At 40.7% G+C, this 14,597-nt stretch overlaps 1 protein-coding gene across 2 annotated transcripts in view; it reads left to right on the top strand.

Annotated features, from left to right (window-relative positions):
- Nucleotides 1-1,714: 1,714 nt before the first annotated feature.
- IBTK (inhibitor of Bruton tyrosine kinase) overlaps nt 1,715-14,597 on the top strand; it is a 60,770-nt gene continuing 47,887 nt past the window's right edge. For both annotated transcript variants that reach the window (XM_015418812.1, XM_015418811.1), the window contains exons 1-8: nt 1,715-2,348; nt 3,321-3,417; nt 5,277-5,401; nt 6,169-6,279; nt 7,968-8,138; nt 9,431-9,548; nt 10,174-10,354; nt 12,990-13,113. In XM_015418812.1, the coding sequence (XP_015274298.1) occupies nt 2,016-2,348; nt 3,321-3,417; nt 5,277-5,401; nt 6,169-6,279; nt 7,968-8,138; nt 9,431-9,548; nt 10,174-10,354; nt 12,990-13,113 (1,260 nt within the window). In that variant the 5' untranslated portion in view covers nt 1,715-2,015. The remainder of the gene's footprint in view (nt 2,349-3,320; nt 3,418-5,276; nt 5,402-6,168; nt 6,280-7,967; nt 8,139-9,430; nt 9,549-10,173; nt 10,355-12,989; nt 13,114-14,597) is intronic.

Here is a 14,597-nt window from a genome sequence, read left to right as displayed (position 1 = left end):
GAGCCATTTGCTTCTTAAAACTGCAGGTGCTGCTTCTGTTATGAACTCTTCAATGTGTGTGTGTATGTGTATGGGGGGGGGGATAAAATTTTCCCCCCTGCAAACTTGGGGCTTTTTTCTGGTTTGTAGGAAGACTTTTCTTGTGTGTTCATGGCTCCAGTCTCTAGATTTAAATAGCTGCAGATTTGACCATGTTGAGAATGAGATATATTGATGGTAGAGGCCTAAGGGTCTGGCATCTTAATGTGAGTCTAATTGTACTTCAGAATCTGTAAAAAGGCCGTTTTAAAAACTAGCATAGTCCTTAGCCAGTAATCAGCTTTTTATGACACCCATGTAAATTATGCTACCTGTATACAAATAAAAGTTTGTAAATTAGCATGCATCTTCCAGTTCAAGATTGGTTTCTGGAATGGCTTATATTTATAACAAATTACATGGGAATGGGAGTTGGGTAGAGGATAAGTCTGAGATGAGGTAGACAACCCATGAGCTATTTAGAATATTGAATTCCAGTGCCCAATAGTTGATCCTTTTGTCCTTTATTTTAGTTCCCAGTGCCTCTCCATATACTTATATTTATACATATATACATTATTTCTGTGTTCAGTAGTCAATATCTTTCTCTTGCTGCAAGTAAGCATCTTCCTTCTCTACTGCCTTATGAAATAGTAGTAGAGTTTTCAGAATGCTAACCTGCAGTTTTTGAGAACTAAAGAGAGTGTTACTTTTGGAAACCTGATTTCATTTTTAGTACATTCAGTTTTAAAAAATCCAAATATTCCCCTTTTTCCCCTAACCAGAAGCTTAGGCATGCTTATATAACTGAATAGGGATTATACTCCAATAACCAAAAGTTACTAGTTTGAATTGGAGAGATCTGAAAGTTGTGTGGATGTCTAAGAGACTGTCTAAGTGATACAGCATGTTTCCATCAGACTGCATGCTGAGCTGAGATACCAGTTTGGAAGTGCTTGGTCATGCAAGGAAGCAGGGCTTTTTTTTGCAGTTCTGTAGGATTAATGGAAGTCACCCATCTTTCAACAGAAGATGCAGGAAGATTGCCTTTGTGGGTGTTGCATTCTATGTATTATCTGCACCAGAGTCACTTGGTATCATGTCAACCCTGGAGGAGGTAGACTCCTGTTCATAAGTCCTAGCTGTAAATTGTTCTGAGGTAGGCAGTTGCTGTGTTGTGTTTTTATTAGGTTGTTGCAGAGTTGAGCCATGTTATTTTAAGATGGTTAATGACTTGCATCTATAAGGAAGTGCACTTCTAATTCATGTAGCAGCTGTCATAATGCAGCATACGCACTGATTCAAGCTATTTGGTTTCTTTTATCCCAGCTCTTCCTGCAGCTCAGAGAGGTGTGTGTATATTAAATATAGGATGTCCCTAAGTGCCTCCCATGTCCTTGTTCAGTACTCCTTCTCTGGGTAGCATTTATATTTACTTCAGAGCATGAATAACTTTATTGGAGAACTGAACAGGGCTATGAAACCCTTCCTGAGAAATTGCCTTAAATTCCCCCTCTCTAGTCCACATGCTTCTGTGGAGGAGGTGGGGAAGTTTGGAAAACACAGCTTTGCTGAGCCCATTGGGACTCCTCTGTGCACAGGTATTGTGCTTGTATTTCGTAGGATCAAGTCTGAATATGTTTTCTGAATATGTTAATATACTTGTTTTCCCTCTCTTCTTCTTTTGCAGGTCTCTCTTGCAATTATGGAGATCTAAAAGATCTAGGTAGTGCGGAGGGGGAAGTCCCCCTCCCACTCCTTCGTTTGCCTTCTGGATTCTCTCCCCCCTTCCCTTGGACAATAATACAACGTTTTGTAGATAAAGAAATGAAGACTTGAAATATAAATTTATATTGTTGAAAATTATTTATTTTTTTAAGTGCTGAGCCTTAACAGCACAATGATTCCCATGGCAGCTGTCTGAAGCCGAATTAAGTACTTGGAAGTCATGAACTTCTTGTGAAGCATTGACAAAAGAAGAGGTAGGAGTCTAGGAAATGAATAAGATGAATTCTTTCATGCCTGACTGCACTTTGAAGTGTCGATCATTGCGGCATGCTTTAGATGTTGTTTCTGTGGTGACACGAGGAAGTGAAGGTCAGATCAAGGCCTTCCTTACTTCTCACTGCTATAATGCAGCAACGTGCAGGGATGTCTTCGGCAGGAATGCACTTCACCTTCCCACCTCCTGTGGTAAGAAAGGAACGCTGGAGTGGCTGGCAGAAACGAATGGAGTGGATTTGTTGGCAAAAGATGAGGAGTCAGGATGGACAGCTTTGCATCGAGGCATATTCTATGGCCATATAGATTGCGCGTGGTCGCTAATGAAGGTCAGTGTGAACCAAGTTAATAGTGATTGAAAGTTCCTATTGTACCTAAAGTCTTGAGAAACTAATGCAAGATAAACTAAAGAGAAGTGCTATATATCCTGGTGCACAATTGCAAAACACATACTTTTAAAATCTATTTATTGTGGTTGGTTAAATGAAAGCCCCAGTAGATTTTTCTCCTGGAAAATGTTGTGACTGTATTCAAAACCATTTATTCCCCATTTAAGCTAAACAAGATGGGGTGGCTTAAAGACAGCTTATTTTCGGGGTTTTGCTGTGCTTTCCCCTTAAAATCACTTTTAATGGAGAACATCCCCATGTGCGGGCATTACAGAAAAAGTTTAAATACAGATAGAACAATCAGTGTTTGAATGGAATCAAACACGCACAAATAGTGGTTTTTTAAAAAATCCCTTTGTGTTACTGCCAATGTATAGCCCAAGCAGCCTTTACTTCATGCATGTCACAAGACTAGTGGTTCCTGTCTTCAGCATTTTTACTGTCAACATTTTACCCTCAGTTCATCACAGATACAAAGTGTGACACTTCTGGAGAATCCTCAGCATTAAAAATATTGAGCTTCTTTCCTAGTGGTAGCACTTCATTAATGTATCACATCATGGAATGTAACCTGGAATCAGGTAGCAATTTGCAAATTTGTCCCTCCATGAAATCGTTAAACCTACATGTTGAACCTGTATAGTTAAAACAAGTTTTTAAAATGCTTTGCAGTATCACTTGCACATTAAAGGAAGGATATATTTTGATTAATTTAAAACAAATGCTCTTTCATCTAGGGAACTGAGTATGTGTTTGACTTCTCTGTCTAAAGTGAGATAAGGAATGTTCCGATTCAGCATTGTGAGGACATTTGAAATAAGAATTTTTTTTGCCTGTTTTTGTTCTTTAATAACATGTACTGTCAATATGTCTTTTTCTCTTCCCCCCCCCCCCCCCCGGCCCTGACTGCAGCATGGTGTGAGCGTATACCTACAGGATAAGGAAGGCTTATCTGCTTTGGATCTTGTAATGAAGGATAGACCAACTTATGTTACTTTCAAGAATACTGGTATGGCATATACGTGGATTATTATTCTTGCACATATAAATTAGAACAGCACTACAGTAGTGTTTGGGAAACACATATTTTGAAACTCTGCTGTGTGTTCAACCTGCTGATCTTTTGGGATGTATGAATCTCATTAAATTGTGGATACTGGAATGTATGAATCTCATTAAATTGTGGATGCTAGGTTATATTCAGCACACTCTTATGTATGAAGTTGCAGATCCAGAAAGTCTAATACTTGCAATCAGCTAATGGAATGGTCATTATGTTCTGCCACTGCTAAGTGTCTACTTTCAATCCGGGGTGGGGAAGACTGCTTGGACATACAAGACTTTTCTTCCCTTGGACAGTAATTCATGGCAAAATGAAACCTAACAGAGTTGTTTGGGAAGGTGTATAGCCCCCAAACAGAATCCAATGGGGTTTATTTTTTCCCTTTTGGGAGGTTAGAAACGGCTGGCCAGCCAGGCAATCACAGCTTCGTAGCCTGACCTACCTCCTGTCCCACAATTATTTCTTTGTTAGTGAGGGGATGTGAATTTAGTTACAGTTAGTGCAGGGGTCTCCAACCTTTTGAAGCCTGTGGACACCACTGGAATTTTGAGAGGGGAATGGTGAGTGTCAGCTGGCCCAAAATGTCTACCACAGGAGGTGGTGTCAAATGCGATATTTCTATCCCCACTTTGCAAAATAATTGCCAGAAGGTGAATAAAAAGAATGGAAGGAATACCCACGGGGAGAGATTGAAAAAGAGAAGGGAGAGTAAAAAGAAGGAAAGCCTGAAGGGCGAATAGAACCACAAATCGAGGTGCTTAGCAATCTTCCTGATTCTGTAGTGACTGTTGCTGCTGCTATTACATCTGTGGAAAACCGTTTCATTTGAATAAGGGCAGCCGATGCACATACGAAGCTGCCTGACACTGAACCAGACCCTTGGTCCATCAAGGTCAGTGTTGTCTGCTTATACTGGCAGCCGCTCTCCAGGGTCTCAGGTAAAGGTCTTTCACATCACCTACTGCCTTATTCTTTCAACTGGAGATGCCAGGGATCAAACCTGGGACCTTCTGCATGCCAAGCAGATGCTCTATCACTGAGTCACAGCCCCTCCGATAATATGCCCTGTCTTACAGTGCCCCCGCCCACTTCCTGAAAAGCTTGGCTGGTGCCAGAGGAAGTAGTGGTGGGTGCCATGTTGGGGAACCTTGAGCTAGTGTATTTGTATAAGCTATGCAATAGTTCAGGGGTTTTCTCTTCTAGCTTCCTGGGTGTGCCTGTCACTGCGTGCATATCTTTAGCCATGCCTTGTGTGTGTGGAGTTCCAAATAAGATGCAGGTATTTTGAAGTAAATGTGATGTTGACAGCAGCCTGAAACTCACTTTGAACCTGTTGGAGTATGGCTTTTCACATTCTTCTAAGTTATTAATAAATCATGCTGTGTACTTTCTTCAAAAGTATGTATGTTATGCTTAGCCCTTATGCATTAGCTGAAAATAGAACACTTTCTCCTGTAAGCTGTGTCCCATTCAGCATGGCTGGAATTGTGCTAATGTCTCCTTTGTTTTTGTTTTGTGTTATTTTGGGGTGGGGTGGGGATGTACTTAAACTGTATTTACTGGGTTAGCTCTGCAGTCTGTTGGTGTTGGAGGCTTTGAAAGGATGATATCTTAATTTATATTTTTCAAATGTTTTTATACGTAGCCCTGTGCTAGCAATAAACCAATGTGCTTTAATCTTCCAGGAGGTAGCTTTGTGGGATTGTATGGAGTCTTTTAGCCAAAACTAGAAATTGTAGTAAAACAATGCATCTCATGCACATGTGTAGAAAATGATACATATGGAATTAATCATTTTCTGTTAGATCCTACAGATGTCTACACTTGGGGAAACAATATAAATTTTACTTTGGGGCACAGTGGCCAGCAGAGTAAACATCATCCTGAGTTGGTGGATTACTTTCCTAGGAATGGTATTTATATCAAACAGGTAATTAATTCCATATGAACAGATTTTAGACTTTTTTTTTTGTTCAGCATAAACTGACAGCATGTTCTTTCTGCTATTTGTATTTGAATATACTGTCCCTGTACAGAATGTATATGAATTGTGTCACGCTAAGGGTTGGCCTACTTCAGTCTTCTGTGGTTAACTTTTAAACAATATGTTATGGCGTTCTAGTGGTGCACTGTAGCCAGCAGGTGTTAGATGTTCACTAATCCCATACATATAGAATTCTGTGTTCAGTATAGTTTTCCCCTCGGGAAATATGAATGATGGTGTGCGTACATTAAGTGCTGTCAAGTCACAACCCCGACGTATTGATGGCCCTATCAGGTTTTCAAGGCAAGAGATTAACAGAGGTAGGTAGCCATTTTTGGCCTCTGCATAAAACTCTGCAATTCTTTGGTGGTCTCCCATTCAGGCTGACCCTGCTTAGTTTCTGAGATCTGAGGAGATCTGGCTAGCCTGTGCCATCCAAGCCAGGGCATGAATGATTGTGAATATCATAAAGTGCAATTGTCTTTTTAAAAGCATGTTCCCCCCCCCTATTTGTTTTTAGGTTTATTTTTTCAGTGACAAAAAGATGTTAACATAAAGCTGTAAAAGCAGTGACATATGGTTAACAACTGAATGTTGAGTATCTTACTGATATTCAACAAAAAAAATCTGATTTCCTTGTGCAGTGTTGTAGAAACCGATTTCACTTAAAGATAATTTGCGGAAAGGTTAAATCTTTGTTGTTTTTCTTTTAGGTGGTGCTCTGTGATTTTCACTCTGTGTTCCTGTCCCAGAAAGGACATGTTTATACCTGTGGACATGGTCAAGGAGGTCGTTTGGGTCATGGTGATGAACAGACTTGCTTGGTATTCTACAATTCATGTCTCAGTATAATAACTGGTTATCTGCTCTTATCAGTGGGGCTTGTTATAGGCATGCATTGGTCTTTGGATTAAAAAAACCCCCCAACATAATATACTTCAATTTGTCAGAAGCAGCCTGTCAGTACACTGTCAGAAGCAGGAAACTTTGTGAGCTTTTTCTTTTGAACTGATAAAAGCATCCTTACCCATGGAGATCTTGGCATGTACATATTCACTGGAATGATGTGCAGCTCTGAAAGTACCATCTTCTGTAGGCCTTCTTCCTTGTACCATCTTTTTTCCATCATGTAATGCCGAGGGAGTAATACCCAACCCTTTGGTTGAGGATACTTTTGGTACTGATGGTTATGCAGTAGGTTATGAATGATAGTTGTTGAGTTACCCATTGAGTTTAGTATCCTGGTATCTCTCTTATGTTCTTATGTTCTTATGAGTTTAGTATCCTGGTATACACTTTCAGTTCCACTGGCTGTCAAAGATACTCTTAGTTACTGTGGTGCTAGTAATGCTCTTGCCTCTGAAAGGGTGGTGGTGGTGGAAAGAGCCGTCAAGTCACAGCTGACTTATGGCGGCCCCATAGGGTTTTCAAGGCAAGAGATGTTCAGAGGTGGTTTGCCATTGGCTGCTGAGATCTGATGAGACCTGGCTAGCCTGGGCCCTTCAGGTGAGGGCGAAGAAGAGTATCTGCCAGACAGTGTAACATGCTAGCTTGGATGGGCATTCACGGGCTGTGATTAGTCCAGTGAAAATTTAAAATACAGATTAACACTTGTATTAAGCATGCGTGTAAAATACACATTAAAATGTAGCTCCCAGTCCATTTGGTGCAGAAGAAAGCTTTTTGTTTTGAAAGCTTTTTGTTTTGAAACTAGTCTTTTGCATGATCCATTTGAACAGATGGGAACTTACATTTTTTGTTGCCCCAAATACCTACATGCAACTGTACTTTGGTTGTCTTTTGACTGTCATTTGATTTTGTCCCCCTTAAACTGCGAAGTTCAGCTGTATAGATTTAGTTTTTGCCCCTTGGGAAGCTTGACATCATGCTGACAGATGTTATGACAAGGCACAAGTGACAAACTACAGTAGCTTTCATCGCAAACTAGGAGATGCGTTAAAGCTGGTTTTTCTGGCTTTCTTTTGCATAGTGTTCTCTTTCTCATTTGTGGAAGGAATAAGATGCTGGACTTCAGATCAGTGAAAGTTAGTAGAAAACGATAAGAGAATAGGGCTTCCTTCCCTGTCAAGTGAATATATTCTCAGGGATTCATGAATGCAGTAGCCCATATTTATGTCTTTGTTGCATGTGTTTGTGGAGTCTGCCCTTTTCCAAAGAAAAAGGCAGGTAGTTCTTAACCTTACACTGGGCTTTGGGAATATTCAGAAACAGGTAGCTGCAATTGTATTATTTCTTGAGTCAGGTCAATCAGGGTCAGTAGCAAATAGCATGTTTTGGAAAAAATGCTGAAAGCAAAAGAATATTATAGTGTTAAAATGTCTGCAAATCCTTATTCAGCATGAGAATTGTGACACAGTGTAGGGTGTGTGTGTGAGAGATACAATACCATTTTATTTAAAACTCATGCTTTAGTTTTGACTATAGTGCTAGAGTTCCAAACTGACACACATGTATGCCAACTGCAATATTTTCCATGGCTGATATCTTCTAGATCCCGAGACAGGTAGAAAGCCTGATGGTTCATCAGTGTTCTCAAGTGGCAGCAGCTAAAGATCATACTGTTGTATTATTGGAAGATGGATGCGTATACACCTTTGGCCTGAACACCTTTCATCAGCTGGGTATTCTTCCTCCTCCTCCTAACTGCAGTGTTCCCAGACAGGTAAAAATATTCTTTTGTAAATGGGATAGTTTCTGTCATGTTATGAGCATTTGGGTGCATCCCATGGCTGTATGTCTCCATTATCTTTGATAGAAAAAATATTTCAAATACCTTAAAATCATTATCAGTTTGTAGGCACCTGGTATACCTGCAGTTTTTCTGCTTTTGTTTGTAACCTTGCTTTCTACAAGATTCTTCAGAAGAGGACTGTAAATTTTGAACACTGTTCAGCAACATTGCCTAGCACTTTGGATCAGTAAGTGAAGAACATTTTTTAAAAAATAAAGAGCTCCTTAGTTGAGCACTGGCAGTGGTTTTAGTGGGATTGTGGCTGTACAGGTAACCAATGACTTTCTTCCAAAACAAAATCGGAACTTCCAGAGTCCTGGGACAATTTGAAAAAACATTATATGAAAAATATTTAATGGGAAGAACGTCTTGATATATATTTTTGCTTTTACGCTGAATGATTTAACTTGAGAAGGGGACTTAATAACTGGGACTGGGATTTTGTGGTAAACATCCTTAAGTTGTGGTAGACTGTAATTCTAAGATTTGGTCCACAAGACTTCAGACCACAGATTTCAGTTCCAGCTCCTAAAACTCCAGCTCCAGTTCTTTCAGCATCTAATGCATGTTTCTTTCGGCATCTAATTCCTCTAGATCTCAGTGTTAAGCGAGCAAGGCCAATTACCAAGATAAAACATTTGGTAGTTTTCATTGCTGCTTTTTAATACTGTTAATAGCAGCAGCAGCATGGCGAATACATGATTGTAAAAGTAGTCTAAAAGCTGGTTATAGAAAGTAGAACAGCTGAAGCCAATTAAACAGTTGGGAAACCACCTAGAACTATAAAGCGTGATACCTTTAACTGGGCACACATTTCCAGAGTACCGCTTGTTCATTAAATGGATCAGAGTAATAATCCTTCATTGTAAGTAATTCTTGTACTTGTTTTTATGAGTTGGACTCAAAGAGCTATGAGCTAAGCTCTGGGACTTTTCTACTTACCCGGTTTTTGCAGGCTTTGGCATCACCCAAGAAGCTGCTCACAAAGGTTGGGAGACTCCCAGGCATAAAGCTGGATGCCTGTGTGCATGGGGGGGAGGGTATTGCAGACCCTTCTTTATGTGACCCTCCTTCCTTGTGTGAGTGGAAGTGCTTTCTGTTTTGCACCCAACTTTATCTTTTTGAATGACATTAAAATTTCTGTTCCTAACAATATGCACTTACCTGGAATATTCTAGTGTGGTACATGACATCTGGTATTTCTCTTTGATTTTTGCATACAGGTTCAAGCAAAAAATCTCAAAGGAAGAATGGTGACTGGAGTAGCTGCAGGCAGGTTCCATACAGTGCTATGGACGAAAGAAGCAGTGTATACAATGGGATTGAATGGCGGACAGCTAGGTGAGGAAGAAAGCTTTAACTATAAAGCACACTTTTAGAGCAAAATCTTCTTTGATATTTCCATCCCTTTTAGAAGCAGGTTAATGTATTTGCTATCTTATGAATAAGGAGCAGCAACAGCAGGGGAAAAGGCTTAATTGAGCTACTGAAGTCTCAGACAAGCAGACACTGCTCTATTTAGCTCTTTGTGCTTCTCTATGACATCATCCTTATTTTGACTCTTTTTCTTCCCTTGGTCTGCGTGCCTTCTATTCAAGTAGTTTACAAAATTTACACGCAAATGGGGAAAGTTCAACTTTACAAAGAAGATGCTTTGGACTGAGACTCAGTTCTAAGTAAATGTGCTTGGGACTGGAGTGTAAGTGTGTTTTGTGTATTTTGTTGGTGTGTGGAAGACTGGAGCACTGCTGCCAGCTGGAGGAAACAGTACTGATCGAGGTAGACCAATGATTTGATTTACTGTAAAGCAGCTTCATGTGTTTTAATTTTATGGATAGCACCTGATCTCTATGTGTGTGAATGTGTGGCGACCTCCTCCCCCATGAGCAGAGAAGTCTTGTGCTCAAATGCTAAATAGTTATGGATCTGAAAAAGTCAACATTTAGGTTGTTTTCTTATATTGTAGGATACTTGCTAGATCCTAATGGAGAAAAGTGCGTAAGTTCTCCTCGCCAAGTCTCCGCTCTGTATCATAAGGACATTACTATGTCCTTCGTTGCTGCAAGTGATGGTGCCACGGTTTGTATTACTGAAAGAGGAGATATCTATTTGCTTGCCGACTACCAGTGCAAGAAGTTGGCTTCCAAGTGAGTGCTTTTCTTTGGAACATCTATATGCTTTGGAGTTTGTTTTGCTTTTTTTAGCAAACTGGTTTGTATAACCACATATTCCTTTTAAGTGGTTCTATATTAATTTAATCCCAGTTGAAAACCTCCTGGACTGTTAGGATAAATACTGCATGTTCATTATAAAGTTGTACAAAGTTTTACGAGAGCTTCATGTATGGCATTAGCTATGAAGCACTCTGGCATGCAGAATTGTTTTGGTTCTTTATGCTTCATTTTTCTTGGAGCGCAGCAAGATGGGTAGCATTCAGTGAACACAGGACAAGATAGCAAAAATCTACCTTGTATAAAAATGAATGTACTGGGTACTTGTGTGCCCTGAGTTTATCTATCAGTGCAAACCTTTAACAACAAGTTCATGGTAGCAACTCCTGCAAAAATTTCTCTGTGTTGGCTTTTTGCCAAATTTCAGGAAACGAATACTTTAAAATACCATGATTATGTAGGCCCCTCAGTCACTATCATAGAATGTTTTTATTGTCATAATACTTAGTGTTTCTCTAAAGCTTTAGAGTATCCATAGTGAATAGAAGAAGAGCCCTCCTGGTTCAGACCAGTGGTCCATCTAGTCTAGCATCTTGTCTCACACAGTGGCCAACCGGTTCCTTGGAGGGCCAACAACAGGGCATTCCCCTGATGTTGCCTCCTGGCAATGGGATTCAGAGGTTTAGTGTCTCTGAATGTAGAGGTTCCCCTCAGTTACCATGGCCTAGTAGCCCACTGATAGACCTAGCCTCCACAAACCTATCTGATCCCCTTTTGAAACTGTGTATTCCTGTGGCCATCACTACATCCATTGGCAGCAAATTCCACATTTTAATCACTCTGTGTAATGAAGTATTTCCTTTTGTCTGCCTATCAACTGCATTGGATTCCCTCAAGTGTAGTATTTTGGGAGAGTGGGAAAAATTACTCTCTGTGTAATGAAATATTTCCTTTTGTCTGCCTATCGACTGCATTGGATGCCCTCAAGTGTAGTATTTTGGGAGAGTGGCAAAATATTCTCTTTGTCAACTCTCACCACCCTATGTATAATTTTATAAACCTCTGTCATGTAGCCCCTTAGTTGCCTATAATAATGCTTTAAACACATTACCCCAGTAATCCTCCCAGCTCACTCAACATCTTATTGTTACCCTCATTTTACATACAGAAAACTCTGGTCGAGAGTGTAAGGACTTGCTGAAGGCCAGCATCATAAGTTTGTAGCAGAAGAGAACTAGGAAATCGCTGGTTTGCTTCTCAGTCGTGTAGTGACTGGTGCTCACTAGCATCATGCTAGCTTTACTACTTCTCTCTTTAAACAGTTGCATTGCACCTCAGATGATACTATTTTATAATTCAAAATGTGGTTTTTCTTTAAAATGTAAAAATAGCTTTATTCCGCACTACATTCAGAATTTGTATGGCTGTATACAAACTGGCTCCTGCCAACCTAGCAGTTCGAAAGCAAGAAATTTCAAGTAGATAAATAGGTACCACTTCAGTGGGAAGGTAACAGCGTTCCGTGCGCCTTGGTGTTTAGTCATGCCGGCCACATGACCACGGAAACGTCTTCAGACAGCGCTGGCTCTTCGGCTTTGAAACGGAGATGAGCACCGCAACCCTAGAGTCGGACTCGACTGGCTTTTGAGCAAGGGAACCTTTACCTTTATACAAACTGGTATATTTTACATATTGGCTGTAGGCATGGTACAGAATGCTGGTGAGGACGTGCAGTAAAAAGCACTGGGTGTTTCACACTGTACTGGTGGAGCTCCACCATAGGTTGGGAAGACTGATGTTCATCCCTTTACTGTATCAGCTTGTCATGATTCCTGCTCCAGGTCAAGGTTAAGGCTTTGTCATCTAAACTGTTTTGAATAGTTGCTTATTTTATGGTGGTGGAAAGTGCTGTCAAGTCACAGCTGTCTTATTGCGACTCTGTAGGGTTTTCATGGCAAGATTACAGGGCTATTTTTGGGCAGGAACGCACAGGAACGGAGTTCTGGCTGGCTCCTGAGTTGGCCACGCCCAGCAGGAACTCATTAGCATAATAGGCCACACCCAACAGCAGGAACTCATTAGGATTGGCTACATTAGAGGTGTGTGGCCTAACATGCAAAGGAGTTCCTGCTACAAAAAAAGCCCTGGGTTTTGACAACAAACAAGGTAAACAGAATAAGAAGCAAAAGGTGGGTGTGGCTGGATGAGTACACTTCTGGTAACGGGTGTGGCCTCATATGCTAATGAGCTGTGCTGTCAGGGGCGTGGCCTAATATGCTAATATGTTTCTGCTGTTGGGTGTCGCCAATTATGCTAATGAGTTCCTGCTGGAGTTTCTCTACAAAAAAAACCCTGGCAAGAGACATATCATAACCCTGGTATTCCTTGGAGGTCTCCCATCCAAATACTAGCCAGAGCGCACCCTGATCAGTTTCTGAATTATGATGAGATCAGGCTGGTCATGGCTACTTATTTTATAGCTCATATAATTTTGAAAGTTTTTATTTTTTTTTTTTGCCCCCCCCCCCCCCCCCGTTTCTATGGTGGCATGATCTTTATGCTACTGGTTGATGTGTGTGTGCCAAACTTAACTTAATGTTTCATTGTTCAGGCAACTAAATTTAAAAAAAGTTCTTGTTACTGGAGGTTATTTGGAATACCAAGTTAATCTTCAACATCTTAAGGAAAATGAAGGTCGGAGGATCCGTATTCTTGCCCTGGATGAAGCTGGAAGAGTGAGTTTCCTTTGATACTTAAACATTTTTAAAAAGAGGAGAAAACATTTCCATTAGCATGTAATGTTATTGTGGCATTAGGTGTTAAAAACAAAACCATTTGCTTGCAGCGATGTATTTTATATAAAGCTGTCTAATTACAGGAGGAAGGGGCTGCGGTGGCTTAGAGGTTAAGATGCTGAGCTGTAGACCAGAAGTTCTGTAGTTTGGCAGTTCGAGACCCTAGTGCTGTGTGATGGAGTGAGCTTATAAGAACATAAGAGAAGCCAATGTTGGATCAGGCCAATGACCCATCCAGTCCAACACTCTCTCACAGTGGCCAAAAATACCAGGTGCCATCAGGAGGTCCATCAGCAGGGCCAGGACACCAGAAGCCCTCTCACTGTTGTCCCCCCAAGCACCAAGAATACAGTGCATCACTAGCCTCAGACCAAGAGTTCCTATCTATACGTAGTGGCTAATAGCCACTGATGGATCTCTGCTCCATATGTTTATCCAATTCCCTCCAGCCTTGTAGCCATCCCGACCTCCTATGGCAGTGAATTGCATGCATTAATCACTCTTTGGGTGAAGAAGTACTTCCTTTTATCCACTCTAAACCGACCACTCAGCAATTTCATGGATTGCCCACAAATTCTTGTATTGTGAGAAAGGGAGAAAAGTACTTTTTTCTCTACCTGCTCTATCCCATGCATAATCTTGTGAACCTCTGTCATGTCACCCCCCCAGTCGTCGTTTCTCCAAGCTAAAAAGAGCCCCAAGTGCTTTAACCTTTCTTCATAAGGGTTCCAACCATTTTATCATTCTAGTTGCCCTCTTTTGTACTTTTTCCAGTGCTATAATGTCTTTTCTGAGGTGTGGTGACCAGAATTGCACGCAGTATTCCAAATGAGGTTGCACCATTGATTTATACAGGGGCATTATGATACTAGCCGATTTGTTTTCAATTTCCTTCCTAATAATCCCCAGCAGAGCGTTGGCCTTTTAAAAATTGCAGTTGCACACTGTCTCAATGTTTTCAGTGAGTTATCTACTATGACTCCAAGATCTCTCTCTTGGTCAGTCTCCACCAGTTCGGAACCCATCAACGTGTATTTATAGTTAGGATTTTTGGTCCCAGTGTACTTGGCCACACTGAACCCCATTTGCTACGTTGACGCCCACTCGCCCATCCTCGAACAATTTCGTGTCATCTGCAAATTTAGCCACTTCACTGCTTACTCCTAGCTCCAAATCATTAATTAATAAGTTAAAAAGCATCGGATCCAGTACTGATCCCTGTGGTACACCACTTCTTACCAGCCTCCACTGAGAAAATTACCCATTTATACTCACTGTTTGGTTCCTATTAATTAGCCAGTTTTTGATCCACAAGAGGACTTGTTCTTTTATCCCATGACTGTTGAGCTTACTTAGGAGCCCTTGATGAGGAACTTTATCAAAAGCTTTCTGGAAGTCAAGGTAAACAATATCTATTGGGTCCC

The sequence above is a fragment of the Gekko japonicus genome, unplaced genomic scaffold (genome assembly GCF_001447785.1).
Source record: "Gekko japonicus isolate JY-2015 unplaced genomic scaffold, Gekko_japonicus_V1.1 scaffold1278, whole genome shotgun sequence".
In the NCBI taxonomy this organism is placed as follows: Eukaryota; Metazoa; Chordata; class Lepidosauria; order Squamata; family Gekkonidae; genus Gekko; species Gekko japonicus.
This window is presented reverse-complemented; position numbering and strand designations above follow the sequence as displayed.